Source organism: Ammodytes marinus, assembly GCF_949987685.1.
Source record: "Ammodytes marinus genome assembly, chromosome: 6".
In the NCBI taxonomy this organism is placed as follows: Eukaryota; Metazoa; Chordata; class Actinopteri; order Uranoscopiformes; family Ammodytidae; genus Ammodytes; species Ammodytes marinus.
Genome location: NC_137235.1, coordinates 10,716,803 through 10,731,107, shown reverse-complemented (window position 1 = coordinate 10,731,107; position 14,305 = coordinate 10,716,803). Strand labels below are relative to the sequence as shown.

At 40.4% G+C, this 14,305-nt stretch overlaps 2 protein-coding genes across 2 annotated transcripts; both read left to right on the top strand.

Moving 5' to 3' along the window:
- Positions 1-2,199: 2,199 nt before the first annotated feature.
- LOC307252289 (apolipoprotein L3-like) lies at positions 2,200-6,113 on the top strand (the record flags this gene model as incomplete). Its single annotated transcript, XM_080029926.1, has 9 exons — positions 2,200-2,254; positions 3,273-3,377; positions 3,808-3,912; positions 4,080-4,163; positions 4,264-4,303; positions 4,388-4,439; positions 5,100-5,229; positions 5,359-5,547; positions 5,655-6,113. The coding sequence occupies exons 1-9, from the start codon at positions 2,246-2,248 to the stop codon at positions 6,111-6,113; spliced, it is 1,173 nt and encodes a 390-aa protein (XP_079886052.1). The 5' UTR covers positions 2,200-2,245.
- Positions 6,114-7,388: 1,275 nt separating this feature from the next.
- On the top strand, positions 7,389-11,459 carry atf4a (activating transcription factor 4a). Its single transcript, XM_080030053.1, has 4 exons — positions 7,389-7,523; positions 8,538-8,714; positions 9,028-9,345; positions 9,697-11,459. The coding sequence occupies exons 2-4, from the start codon at positions 8,666-8,668 to the stop codon at positions 10,677-10,679; spliced, it is 1,350 nt and encodes a 449-aa protein (XP_079886179.1). The 5' UTR covers positions 7,389-7,523; positions 8,538-8,665; the 3' UTR covers positions 10,680-11,459.
- Positions 11,460-14,305: the final 2,846 nt, after the last annotated feature.

Below are 14,305 nucleotides of genomic sequence, written 5' to 3'. Positions count from 1 at the left end.
CCTTCATAAGCCCCAATAACTAACCAAACGTAAGCCTCGTACTTAAATGTTATGTGTAAAGTAATACTACATTGTTGTATATTGTGATGCTAAGAATAATGTAAGCAAGGGCAAACTCCTAGTTTAGGCAAGCGTAACCGAAGTCGCGAGCTAACGTAAGTTACGTTAACTCAAGTTAGTTTTTGATACATCTTACAGCGGCCACTCAAACATTTTAAACTTACAAAACTAAAGAGTCAAACAGCCTGGGAAAACACGTCAAAGAAAACCTTACCTTCAAAGTTTTGACAGCCAAATGTAGTCAAACGTTAAAAAAGTGACGAGAGAACAGTAAACAAACGCAGCGTTGAACTGCCGTCAACCGCGTTTCATTCAAAACACAAATCTCAGCGCTGTTATTGGTCCATTTCTCTTCTTCGCTTGTAGTATGACACTGGGGAGACGTGTCACGTATAATCGCACACTGCTGCCCCTTAAGGATTGTAACGGTACTACTACAGGGCGTAGGGCGGTGTTTATAATCCTCAACTTTGTACAATGATGCCTATACAAATAATAATAATAATAATAATAATAATAATAATAAAAATAATAATAATAATAATAATAATAATAAATAGATTTAAAAAAATACATCTTGTCCATAACAAAGCCCATAAACAGGGACAAAAAAATAAAATATATAATATATAATTTGATGTGATCATACAAACTTTCATATGTCTGACTTTTAAGAAAGTCTAAATTATCGATCTTACTGCTGACATACATATACATATTCAGTAGTGTTACCTTGAAATGTGGAGGTGATTTTTGACATTTGACAGACATTTTTGTTTCTCTGCGCACATGAAAAGCTTCACTCTGAACTTCGGTTTTGCTCAACGTGCTGCTCAACAGGTCAGACCTGCAACACCTCAGCAAAGCAAGGTCCAAACCAGCAGGTGTCAGCCATGTCCAGGGCTCACAGCACCCCAGGCTGTGATGGCAGTGGCAGCCTCTTTTGGAATGCACAGAAATTTGAACCTGAGTCTGTTAGTTTGTAATAATAGCATAAAATAGATAGATAGCTACATAGATAGTATAAAAGGTTAACAGACTGTTTTCAGATTTATCTCCTTCACAACAGCACCCTCTTGTGGAGAAAAACATAAAACACACCTTTCCTCTGGGTGGCAGGCAATGTTAAACTGCATACTGTAAGTTTGGCTTACATGGCAGGTGTGGGAAGGAATTCTGCTAACTCCCTCTCAGCATTAGGATTGAAACACACCTTCCAAATTGGCCCTCTGTGTTATGCTAGGCCTCCTCTCCCTAGCAAGGGTGGTCCACCGTTGACTAGGTTTTGGGAGAATCTGAAAGTCGGTCCTCCGTCCCTCATCTCAGCTGGAAAAGGTCATATTGGGTAACAAAGGCCTAAACATCCAACACACTTAAAGCAGTATTAACTTATTTTTAGTAATTTCAGTGCCACAAGTTGTAAACACAATATGGATAATGGACATACTGTCCCTTTATTGAGTTAATATTTTAAATGTGCTAATGATATGAATGTATATGTTCAGTAACTTGTACAGAGAAAAAGACAACAACAAATCCACTTGCTCCTACTGTTAAATGCATGATTGCTCCTCACGTCTCTTTTAAATCTACAGGTAGGTAACATACTGCATGTTAATCACAATAAACATTTTGAAAGGAGGAGTTGGACTGTGAAGACAGTTCCTCTCTCTGTGGTTGGAATTGGTGTTAAGATACTGTAAAGCCAGTTTGACTTCCTTCTTCTTCAGAGACGGACAGGGGAGGTTACAGGGGTAGGTGTCCAAATTCAAAATGAAACAAATCCATGACTGAGGTTTGCTCAAACACTGCTACACTTAATTAAATATACACACAAAGAAATACAGTGTGAATTATCCTCAAATAAGCAGCACAACTCGAACTGTAGCCCTTTGTAACAAGCTACTTTTAAGGGCATTTCAGGTGTGTGCCTTCCATCAAACTATGGTCACCTCGGCACAAACAAGCCTTTGACTGATATCTGCAGGACATTAAAGGACTTTGAATGTTGTTGAATATTTTTCATTCCAACAACAGCAGAATGGATATGCACAAATGGCGATGAATGAAAGCCATCGTGTTCATGTCTAACCGGTTCCTATGGGCTAGTCGATGAGAATAAAAGTTGGTGCAGATAACGAAAGTGTTCACAGGACGACTTAAATACAGCAGGGAACATTACACAATGTCACGGGTAAGAAGAAAGTGGATTCAATCATGTGCTACCGAAGGCTACTGTCTAGATTCTTGGCAATGAAAGTATTTATATAATGTTAAAAATGTGTTGCAAAATCAAAATGTGTGTCTGTTAAAGGAGGAAAGTGTCTATATTCACCTTATAATTCAGTTTAAAATGTGTATTTACTGGTTTGATGTGACATCACTAATTTGGACAACATTGGAGCACATTTTGGTCAAAGATGCAGTTTACTCAAGTGTGATATAGAGATACCTGAAGCCTCCAGCTATAGACTTAAAGTAGGAATTATCTTATGTCCAGCATAACCTTTGAAATTATTTGCATATTTGGTAATTCTGAATTTTTAATAACTCTCATCAGACCAAAGTTATCATTCCAAATATTTACAAGTATTTACTGTACGGCTTTAAATATGTCTGGAAGGGATCTTTCAATTATCAATCTTCGAAGTTTCGAGTTACGATCACATTTTAAAATGTCTGATGTGTATACGGTTTGCGAAGGTAAACAATTAAACAGTATAGTCTAATCAAGTTTTTAGTCTGGAGCAAAAGTGAAACCAGTTAGAAAGAAATGAGTGTGCCACTGCCAACACAGATGTAATCAATCTTGTCTGGCCGTATTGGCAAGGTCATTCAATAGTTCAGTTGTCTTGAATTCAACATTATAGCATAGTGCACATTGAAAAATACTGTAAAGTGGTGATCAGTGTTTAGATTATTGAAGAAAAAAAATTGTTCGTTCACAGAGCTGGTATTTGACACAAGCTAGGACCATGTTTATGTAGCATATAGCTAACTAAACATGAGCTGCCACTTTATAATCTGGATAAATGTCAGAAAAATTAGGGAATTGAGAATATTAAAATATAAAGTAAAGAGTAAACTCTTTACTTTCCTTACAAAGCGATTGGTTTAACTAGTAATATGTTACAGATTACGCCATGCTCCAAGCAGCTTCAATGTTTTTATTTATGTTATAAGTGCTTGAGTGATCCCCTCTCTCTCTGCAGCCAGTGCCCTTACCAAGGACAAAGATTTACTCTCAGGACAAAACTGAGGACGACAAGACATTAAAATGTAACTCCACTCCTCAATCTCCCACAAAATCTCCAGAGGTTGGTGCTTGCGGTAATCTACACATTCAACAATGTTTTTGTTTAACTCTGTAATGAGATTGAATCTGAATCTGAATTCAGACTGTTGTGGGCAGAGCACAGTGTTCTCAGCATACTTTGTTGTCAACTTCTGAAATGTTCAATTGATCTTATATTCTGAGTAGGAAAATAAATTATAATTTGTATCAGTGTTTTGATATCTTGAAATGTTTTTACTCAACAAAAGGGAAAATGGTATGAATGTATCATTGACTCTGTACTGGATGCCTCTGTGGTCCTGACATGAACACCTAACATGAATTTATTACACTATCAAACGTCACCATGCATGAATTAAAACTGGCATACAATACATCACATAATAAATTTGCACAGATGTTTGGCAACAGTATCATTTAATTAAATGTTTATTTCATTAACTTAAACTCAGGGAGGCTTGGTCTGCTCAACTCCCCCACTAGTGTCACCGAAGAAGTGGACTGTTAAAAGGAGTTCAGGTGGATTTGACTCAAATGGCAGTCTGGAGATCGTAAAGGTAACATTATTTTATTTTTTATTTCAAAGGTGTTGTGGAACAAAATCTACTTGTGCAGTAAAATAATTTAAAGGTTAATGAAAAAAGGTAAGTGCCCAGGATCTGTTGTGTCTAAGCTTTAGTTATACCAAAACAACATTCACTCAAACTGGCACTCGTTCTTTTAGGCAGTGGCCAAACCCTCAGCTAAACCTCCTCTGCTGCCTCAAAAATCTTTTGAAGAACAGCCTGACGACAAAAAAGAAATTCTGGTAATTATTATATATAACCATTGAGGTATTTTGCTAAAACAATGTAAAGACAATAAAACTTTAGTTGTTTTAGCTTCATTTACGTCTTATATTTTACTAGGATGCCAAGTCTTTGATGGATTGGTGGAAAGTAAGGACACGTGAGTAAGAAAACTAGTTTAAAAAAAGAGTAATGGATCATGTTCTTATTGTTATTGGTAAATTATTACTTAATTGACTTCTAGCTTGGAATTCTTTCTGCAAAGACCTCAAACTTAGAGGGAAGAAAGAAGATAAGTAAGTACCTACATCTCATATAATTTCATTGAGTCTTGTAGACATTTGGTCACCAAACAAAGTTAGGGAATCAGCAAAGTGATAACTATTCATCCTGAAGGGATCATGGCTACTTAATTATTTGGAAATCTGTCCAATAGTTTTTTTTTAGACATTTCCTGATAAACCATGCCCAAATGTGAACCTCATGATAGTGCAATAGCAAAAGTCAGGGGACCACAAAGGCAGCAAGGGTTCTCAGGGAACTATATTTGTACAATTGTTTAACTAATCCATCAAGTTAAGCAATAGGCACAAGATAAATGAAAGCTTTGGGCTGCTGATGGCGCTGGAGGAAAATAGTTTATTTATCCATCCATAGCTGTTCAGATATTTTGGTCCTAGCCAAAGATGTGGAACAACCGACCAAAGTCATTCCTAGAGCCATGCTGCTGTGGTAAGAACAAACATTTGTCTTGTGCTGCTGTTTCAAAACTTTAGACCGATTGAGATTCTTAGATTTCGTACAACCTGGTGGATGATGCACCATGTAAGTGACTGGTCCAAAAGATGTATTTAGGCTCTGTCTTGATTCAAACTACCTCAGTTCGCTAACTGGACAGATTTCCCCAAATAAAGCTGAATTATAACATTTGGATACTTTATCCTAATACATTTCAGGGTCATCAAAGACAAAGCTGAACAGCTCTGTAAAGCTATCCAAGTTTTTATCCTCCTGATGTCTGAGCATGGTGGCACCCTGAAGGATCACACTCACGAGCTGCTCTCCATTGCTGACAATTTAGACAAGGTAAACATACCATATGAGCATAAGAGGACTGTGTTACTTTCTGGCTTGGTATGCAAGTGTTTTAACACATTTGGCTTCACGTGTTCTTTAGAAACGACTGTACATCAATGGAATTCCCTTTAATCATAGGTTTCAAAGGGTACAAAGATTGCTGGCATCACAGGAGGGGCTACAACTGTAGCTGGAGGTGTTGCAGCAGTTGCTGGAGTGATTCTCTCTCCGTTTACTCTTGGAGCCTCACTGGCTCTGACTGCCGTCGGGGTTGGTGTGGCTGCAGCCGGCGGCCTCGCTGGTGCTTCAGCAGCCATCGCTCACAAGGTGATTGGAAGTTAAACAAACTGTGACTGATTTAAAGTATGCCTTTGTTTGGTTTGTTTCTGTGGCATAGATAATGCTGTTTAACAGATGATGACATGTTTTTCCAGGTCAACAATGATCAGGACAAGAAGAAAATCGAGAAGACACTTCAGGAGTACAAGGACGTCATGGAGATTGTTCAGAATTGCTTGATGTTTATTCATGAGGGTATGGAGGAGCTACAGAAGCATGATCTGTCAGTTCTGAGTGAAGCCAGGATGGGTTCGGAAAGAGTGGCCAAGATGGTACAACTGGCTACAGGGGGAGCAAGTGCCAGGGCCATTGAGGCTAACAGTAAGGCATCTGGGCTGGTGGATGGCTTCGCCCTCTGTATGGATATGTACTTCACCCAAGATAAGGATGGTCAGAAGCTGAAGACGGGCCTTGCTTCCAAGTTTGCCAAAAAAATCCGCAAGCTAGCAACAGAGCTCAATAAGGGTTTGGATGAGCTCATGCAAATCAAGGACTTGTTCAGTAAGAATTGCCTTAATATTTGGGCTCATGGTATGAATATGTGGTATGTGTAATAGGGAACAAACAAACAAAACACAAGAAACATCATAGATATATATGCATTTATGTTTGGCAGTGGCCGCATACGGAAGTGGAGAACAGCCGTCCTTGCAAAAAGTTTTTGTTGCAATGTCTCATGATAACGAGTTAATTATCTTGTTTTATTGTGATACAACAAAACAAAAGGTAATTGTCTTGTATCATCAAATGCTGTTAATGTCGGATCACAAATTCAATCAACTTGTGTGACCCCAAAAGGTTGCTTTATGCTCATTATCTTGTGATCACGACAAATTTGCCTTCTGTTTCAATATTGAGTTATGCTCTGCCACTACACCATGAGTGCCCCTTGAAATGTGTATCCTTCTTATATAAATATTAAAATTAAAATAATCCTTTCTCATATTTGCCTTAATGTTCTGTTTATCATCTCTAGCCTACCACTCTATCATGTCCTGAGATGTATGACTGAAGAAGATGAAATACCTGCAGCTAACCACCAGAGGCCAGACCAGTTCTCAGTCCTGTGACCTTAAATGGGTTCATCCAGTTTAACAGCTGCAATGAATTTACAAGAGACTGCATGATGCTGATGCAGAGGCATTAGAAACAGGTTACAATATAGCCTATGTGGGGCAGGGACAGCCCAGAAAAAGTGCATTGGCCGGAAATACTAAAATAAAGAAAATGAATAAAATAGAAATATAACGCTATATATTTAGGTTACATAGTCCTAGAGATATTTTTCAAAAATAAGTAGGAACCAGACAAAGGTTTAGTAGACTAGGCCTAGGCTACATAAATTACATTTAAATATGTAGGCTAACAGATCATCACAAAAAAGGATATTTAAATAGAATCTTCTATAGAATTTAGGAAATAGTTTCCATTTCACCTCAATGTTTACATTTTGTTATTTAAAAAGTTGGACATGGGGGGGCGCTGGTGTTTTAAATTCCACGTAAACTAGATCTATTTTGTCAGCTGTATTCACATCTACTATCTATGATTCACATTCAATGTTTAACAAATAACAAACCGATCTCTAGCAAAATAATCCCAGTGGTACGCGTTTTTTGGTTTCGTCAGGCTGGAAAGTTTTAAGTTTCTTTTAATTTCTAGTTTTTCTAATGGTCTGGAAACTCCTCTCAAACAAACGAGCTGCTAGTTCCACTGACAACAAACGCCCCCGCGGAGTGACACCGCGGAGGAGGAGGATGTTCAATCGGCGGTACTTCGGCTCTATATATATTCCTGTGACTCGCTTCTTCCTTATTTGGTTCCTTCCGAAGTAAAATTGATCATCAACTCTCACTGGACGCTCTCCCGCGCTAAAATGGCAGTCTAGGCTTGCGGCTATCCTGCAGCGGCAATAACCCGGCAGTGCAAAGGCTAAGTGCACTGGCTATTTCTGGCAAAATGGCGTAAGTATAGTTGTACATTTCTTGATCCTTATTTTAATCTCCATGGGTGTTTCTAACTTCAGCCGCTGTAAATGCCAACTAAAATTGATAGTGTTTATAAAGTTAACTTACCGAGTATGGATAAACACAGAAAATGGTATCGTTTGACACTTAAGAGTGCTCGTGACACTACAGGTGAATTCTGATATGTAAATGTGCTGGTTTGGAGTTAATGGTAGTGTTAAATTACAGATTGGCATTTGATACCCCAGCCAGCGCGAGAACATATTTAGTTGTTATTGGCAAGGCATGGTAACAGTTGCTTTACTTACATGCTGCGAAGTATGTTGTCAACATTGGTTGTGCTTTGTGTGTGATAAATACTGACAACGTGGCGTGTCCAAAATGGCGCGGGTGTCTTTTTCGCCAAGCCCTCATACAGATGGCTATGTTGTGAAAATGGCGGTTGCCGTCCCTCCCACATCATCCGCGATGACTCACACAGGAGGGCGGCGATACCGGCCAAAGCATGACCAAATTAGGAAATGTTACTCCCCGGCGTAGGGCGGAGTGTTCCCTCCTCCCCAGCAAACCCGTCATGACACTCCAGTTGAGTGGTTTAGCCCGAATTAGCTCCCCATCCCCCATGAGACACGTTAACGACCTAAACACACGAAGACTAGAAAGTTGCACAGTTGCATTGTTTGCATGATAAGCAAATATTTACTTGTTCCATGACGTGCCAACACTATGGAAAGTTACTATACAAATACGTTTGGCCCACTTTTCAACCCACATTTAATCATATTGCATGATATTTTCATAATAATCCATGTGTTTTGTGTCTACGCCATTTTCTTCAGAATAAAACATTGTTATTCAGCTTTCTTCTGACTGTTGTGATGAACATTAATTAGATTAGTGAAAACGACTCTGAATATGTTTCTGCTCATGTTTAACCTATAAAATCAACTCTCAAAACTATGTGTAAATATTTTTCTCCCCATAACATGGCTGTGTGTCTCATTTACCTAGGTCTCTATCGGCAACCACCCTCAGCTTTGCTGCCGTCGACAGCACTACCGGAACGCCCGACTTGTTAACGTCACCGGACCCTTTGATTTTATTCACCGTTTCACGGCTACCACTGATCAGAAGCAGCCATGACACACTCCCAGATGGCCTTGAAGGACGTGGAGGCCCTGTACTTAGGTTGGTATTGTTGTCATGGTGACAAATGTTCACAAAGCACTACTACAAACATGTATCTGTGTAGGTCGAATGTGGGGCAAATCTTGTACATTTACATGACGCCAAGAATAAAAAAAACTTACATTGTCTCGACCTTTATTTTTTTGTGGCATTGACTTACATTTTAAAAATTAGTTTGAGAGATTTTTTTTGTTTTTACATGTGATCATTATTTTAGAGTGGCCACCGACAGCTTGTCTTTGCACGTATATTTATAAATAAATAAATAAATGTCATCAAATGTGGTACTTATCAAGAACGTTTTTGTCCACAGGGCCCTCGTTTCTGATGGCTGACCCCATGGGGCCCCTTCTGGACCAATATGAAGAAGAAGCTCTTTCTCCCTCCTCCTCTTTAGAAGGGAAGGCGCCAGCTTCGCCCCCCCTGTCTTTCTCCTCCCACGCATCTTCCCTGTCTCCGTATCAGACCTTATCATCTTCTCCATGCTCTTCTGCTTCCCCACCTCCCTCTCCTCCTCCCATCCATCCCTCCTCCTTCCTGGGAACCAAGGCCGGGGTTGACTCTGTGTCCTTCTCCTGGCTGGGTGCCAGCGACCTGCTCGACGCACATATAGGAGCGGACAATGGCAAAGGTGTGCATGAATTCAAATTTATTAAGATTAATCTTTGAAAATAGCTCAAAGAATTCAAAAATAAATTGTTATTTTGAATAGGTCGTGTTGGTTATGCACTTAAGGAAAGCCTGTAGGTAGCATGTCCTAGATGTTCAAAAAAGGTTGTACCAAGTCATATCCCCCCCACACTTTTTTTTTTATAGACCAAATGATAATATTCACACAGCCATATATCATATATAATATATTTGTTAAGGCTTGAGTTAGATGAAAATTAGAAGTACTAAAAAAGTATGTTTGTGCCTCTGTCCACACCAAAGCTTTGATAAATATGGCATGAACACTAATGAATAAATCTTCTTTCGGCAGATGATGCTTTTGAGGGTATGGACTGGATGTCAGAAAAAATCGACCTGAGTGAATTTGACCTGGATTCCCTCATTGGCTCTTGCTCATCCGATGAGTCCCCCAGCTCCCCCGAGGATCTCCTGGCCTCCCTTGATTCCGGCATCGACTTGGATCTAGATTTAGACAGAGTGATCTCAACCCCGCACGACAGCCTGGAACTGGGTGCCTTGCTTTCTTGCGCATCCCCCCTCTCTCTGGAGCTCCCTCTCCCCGAGGCAGCCATGGCCAACATGACAGTGGAGGCTCTTGATCAGGAGGTCGTTATGAAGTCCGAGCCCCCGTCCCCGGCCTCCTCTCCAGCCTACACACTGGAGCTGGGGAGTGAAGTGGATGTCCTGGATCTAGAGAAAGTGGCCCCTTCCCTCACTGGCACAATCATTCCAGATCTAAGCGGAAGCATTCAGACCACCACCCCCATTGTGCTCTCTCTTCCCACCTCTGGCCACATTGTGGTAGTGCTCACCAACAAAGAAGAGCCTTCCCCCATTCCTCTCTCTGATCAGTCAATTAAAACCTCTCCTCCACCAAGCGACTGCGACAGTGACTCTGGCATCGAGTCCGTTGCCGAGTCGCCCGCTCACCCGGCCTCTCCTCCTGCCACCCCTTCTCCCACAGCTGGTTCCTGCAGGACCAAACCCTACTCCAAACCAGAGACTTCGTCCTCTCCCTCTGCCAAGACCCCCAAGGTCAAGTCAGTGTCTGGTCCTCCCAAGGTGGAGAAGAAAATGAAGAAGATGGAGCAGAACAAGACAGCTGCCACTCGTTACAGGCAGAAGAAGAGGGTTGAGCACGAGCAGCTTGGCACAGAAATGGAAGGGCTGGAGAAGAGGAACCAAGAGTTGAACGAGAAGGCAGAGTCCATCAGCCGAGAGATTCAGTACCTAAAGGATCTGATGGAGGAAGTTCGGAAGCGCCGGCGCGGAAAGACCAGCTCAGTGGTTTAGCAACCAGATTGTGTGTGAGGCACAGTCTGCTGTTGCAGAGTAGCTACGGCAGTGTGTTTCTGCTCCAATGCTCGCATGTCATTTTAGAAGTATATTTTAAAATATAAATGGAGAATGTCATGCGAGGGTAGCTGTATGGAACTTGCTGATGAAAGGAATGAACGGCTGAAGGGAATCGGAAAGGCCTGTGGAAGTGGATGAGACTCTTAGCGTAGGGCAGGGGGCTGGGAGGTAGTCAGGTGAAGCATCTGTACATGCTTGTCTCTCAGTCCCCTGTTAGATCCCCATAGTGTACTCCTGTCTTTCTAGCAGTACTTGTACAAGTAGGCAGGATGTATATTGTCTTTGTAGACTAGGCATGCAAAACACGAGTCACAATATTTCTTGGTACTGCTGTAGGCTTGTGATTACACTCCCAGCATCAGTCAATAGCCAGTCCCCAGCTTTGCTTCAATAAAATATCCCTTGTCAGTCAAGTGTGAAATGTACCTTTTTAACCCAAGTGTCACCCCATATGACCTTCTTCTTAACAGCTTCAAGTCCAGAAAGGGGCCTCAACGTAAATAATGAATACTTGATGTTACACTGTCATGTTTTTTGTGTGTATTTAGCTTTCTTTTCCTTTGCTTGCAGATTGTAGCTTTTGTTATTTAAGATTGATAAAACATGATAGTTTCTTTAGTAACGCAGTCTTATAGCACAACTGTTTGGCCTGTAAAAATGCCTTTCTCTTTTTCTAATAAATATCCATTACTGCGCAAATGACTGTGATGTGCTTTTCTGATGGTAGAAAAACATTTAAACTGAAATTATCATCAGCATCAATCAAGTTATTTTCATGTGTACCCTAGAAACTTACTATATAATATATATACTTTTAAACCAAGTATTTCCCATAGCAAGAGCTAATTATATCAAGACATCAAAAGTGGCATGCATTTGACGTCTTCAAGTTGGTCTTTTCTTTTTCAGTCAGAAAATGTGGCAAATCCTTAAATTTAAAGTTGGACTTTTTCTTAATGTATAACTTATAGTGTGACTTACAAAATGTAATATTTTGAAATTGCTATAACCACATTGTTGACAACAAAAATTGAAAGGACTTCAACATTGATATTTTTAAATATGTTCATAGTAGAAGGCATGGTAGGAAAAAAAAAATGTCAAAGTTATGGCAACATGGAATGTGACTTAAAATGTGTGAAACTTGCTGTACTGGTTCCACTCCTTAGCAGAGTTGTACTGTACCAGTGCTAGTATTTACAAGTTCCAGTCATGAGTCTTACAGTTTCTCTGAACATTGAGGTTATTTAGCATTATTGAAAGAAAGCTGCTTCATCGGTGCCTGCAAAAAGGTGTGAACTATGAGGATTACTTTATCCTCAGTAAGACCAAAGCATCCTTTCATGTTTCAACTGGTTAAAAATATAAAGGGGACAATACTGAATACTGCATTTTTAATAGGGACTTTGCAAAACAAATGTGTGCTAAATATATATATATATATTCCACTCCAAATATTCAGTGTCTCTGGTTTTACTATATATAGGTATTATATGTTAGAGTAAAATTACCATTTTGGTTTAATTCTATTACAGTTTTTTACGATTGCTAAACCACAGTGGGCACAACTGGAACGACAAGTGCAAAACTTAACAACAGTATGCAGAGCAGCGGTTCATTCGGGCCAAACTGTAGCTCGTTTTTCATTGATTAAACACAATTTTCAAAACTCTACACACCTATCTCATGGCTTAACCACAGCCTGCACAACACTGGATTTCCAGCACTTTTTTTCAAATGCTAACACTGCTGCCAAAACTGTAAACCACACATTCAAAACAGAATGAATGCCTTTCAAACACTGCGGATTGCAATTTCAACTGAAACACTAAGATGTCTTGTTTTAGACTTGTTAGTGAACATACAGGTCCTTCTCATATAATTAGCATATTGTGATAAAGTTCAATATTTTCTGTAATGTACTGATAAACATTAGACTTTCATATATTTTAGATTCATTACACACAACTGAAGTAGTTCAAGCCTTTTATTGTTTTAATATTGATGATTTTGGCAAAAAAGTAAAGAAAAACCAAAAATCCCTATCTCAAAAAATTAGCATATTTCATCCGACCAATAAAAGAAAAGTGTTTTTAATACAAAAAAGTCAACCTTCAAATAATTATGTTCAGTTATGCACTCAATACTTGGTCGGGAATCCTTTCGCAGAAATGACTGCTTCAATGCGGCGTGGCATGGAGGCAATCAGCCTGTGGCACTGCTGAGGTGTTATGGAGGCCCAGGATGCTTCGATAGCGGCCTTAAGCTCATCCACAGTGTTGGGTCTGGTGTCTCTCAACTTCCTCTTCACAATATCCCACAGATTCTCTATGGGGTTCAGGTCAGGAGAGTTGGCAGGCCAATTGAGCACAGTAATACCATGGTCAGTAAACCATTTACCAGTGGTTTTGGCACTGTGAGCAGGTGCCAGGTCTTGTTGAAAAATTAAATCTTCATCTCCATAAAGCTTTTCAGCAGATGGAAGCATGAAGTGCTCCAAAATCTCCTGATAGCTAGCTGCATTGACCCTGCCTTTGATAAAACACAGTGGACCAACACCAGCAGCTGACATGGCACCCCAGACCATCACTGACTGTGGGTACTTGACACTGGACTTCAGGCATTTTGGCATTTCCTTCTCCCCAGTCTTCCTCCAGACTCTGGCACCTTGATTTCCGAATGACATGCAAAATTTGCTTTCATCCGAAAAAAGTACTTTGGACCACTGAGCAACAGTCCAGTGCTGCTTCTCTGTAGCCCAGGTCAGGCGCTTCTGCCGCTGTTTCTGGTTCAAAAGTGGCTTGACCTGGGGAATGCGGCACCTGTAGCCCATTTCCTGCACACGTCTGTGCACGGTGGCTCTGGATGTTTCTACTCCAGACTCAGTCCACTGCTTCCGCAGGTCTCCCAAGGTCTGGAATCGGCCCTTCTCCACAATCCTCCTCAGGGTCCGGTCACCTCTTCTGGTTGTGCAGCGTTTTCTGCCACACTTTTTCCTTCCCACAGACTTCCCACTGAGGTGCCTTGATACAGCACTCTGAGAACAGCCTATTCGCTCAGAAATTTCTTTCTGTGTCTTACCCTCTTGCTTGAGGGTGTCAATGATGGCCTTCTGGACAGCAGTCAGGTCGGCAGTCTTACCCATGATTGCGGTTTTGAGTAATGAACCAGGCTGGGAGTTTTTAAAAGCCTCAGGAATCTTTTGCAGGTGTTTAGAGTTAATTAGTTGATTCAGATGACTAGGTTAAGAGCTCGTTTAGAGTACCTTTTCATGATATGCTAATTTTTTGAGATAGGAATTTGGGGTTTTCATGAGCTGTATGCCAAAATCATCAATATTAAAACAAGTCTAATGTTTATCAGTACATTACAGAAAATATTGAACTTAATCACAATATGGTAATTATATGAGAAGGACCTGTACATGGCCTTTCAGAAATCGGATAAATGTCCGATGCATGGCTGTCTCCACTATGCTAGGTGGCGCTGTAGCCCTTTCAACCATGCTTTCAACAAGTGGTTTTAGAGCCACGTCCGGTTCTCTTCCGTCAATAACCCATGGT

What these genes read in the sequence shown, in the direction of transcription:
- atf4a (XM_080030053.1), top strand. Translation starts at nt 8,666, where the DNA reads ATGACACACTCCCAGATGGCCTTGAAGGACGTGGAGGCCCTGTACTTA. An exon ending in CGTGGAGGCCCTGTACTTAG is followed by an intron (nt 8,715 to 9,027) that starts GTTGGTATTGTT and finishes TTTTGTCCACAG; the next exon opens with GGCCCTCGTTTCTGATGGCT. An exon ending in AGGAGCGGACAATGGCAAAG is followed by an intron (nt 9,346 to 9,696) that starts GTGTGCATGAAT and finishes TTCTTTCGGCAG; the next exon opens with ATGATGCTTTTGAGGGTATG.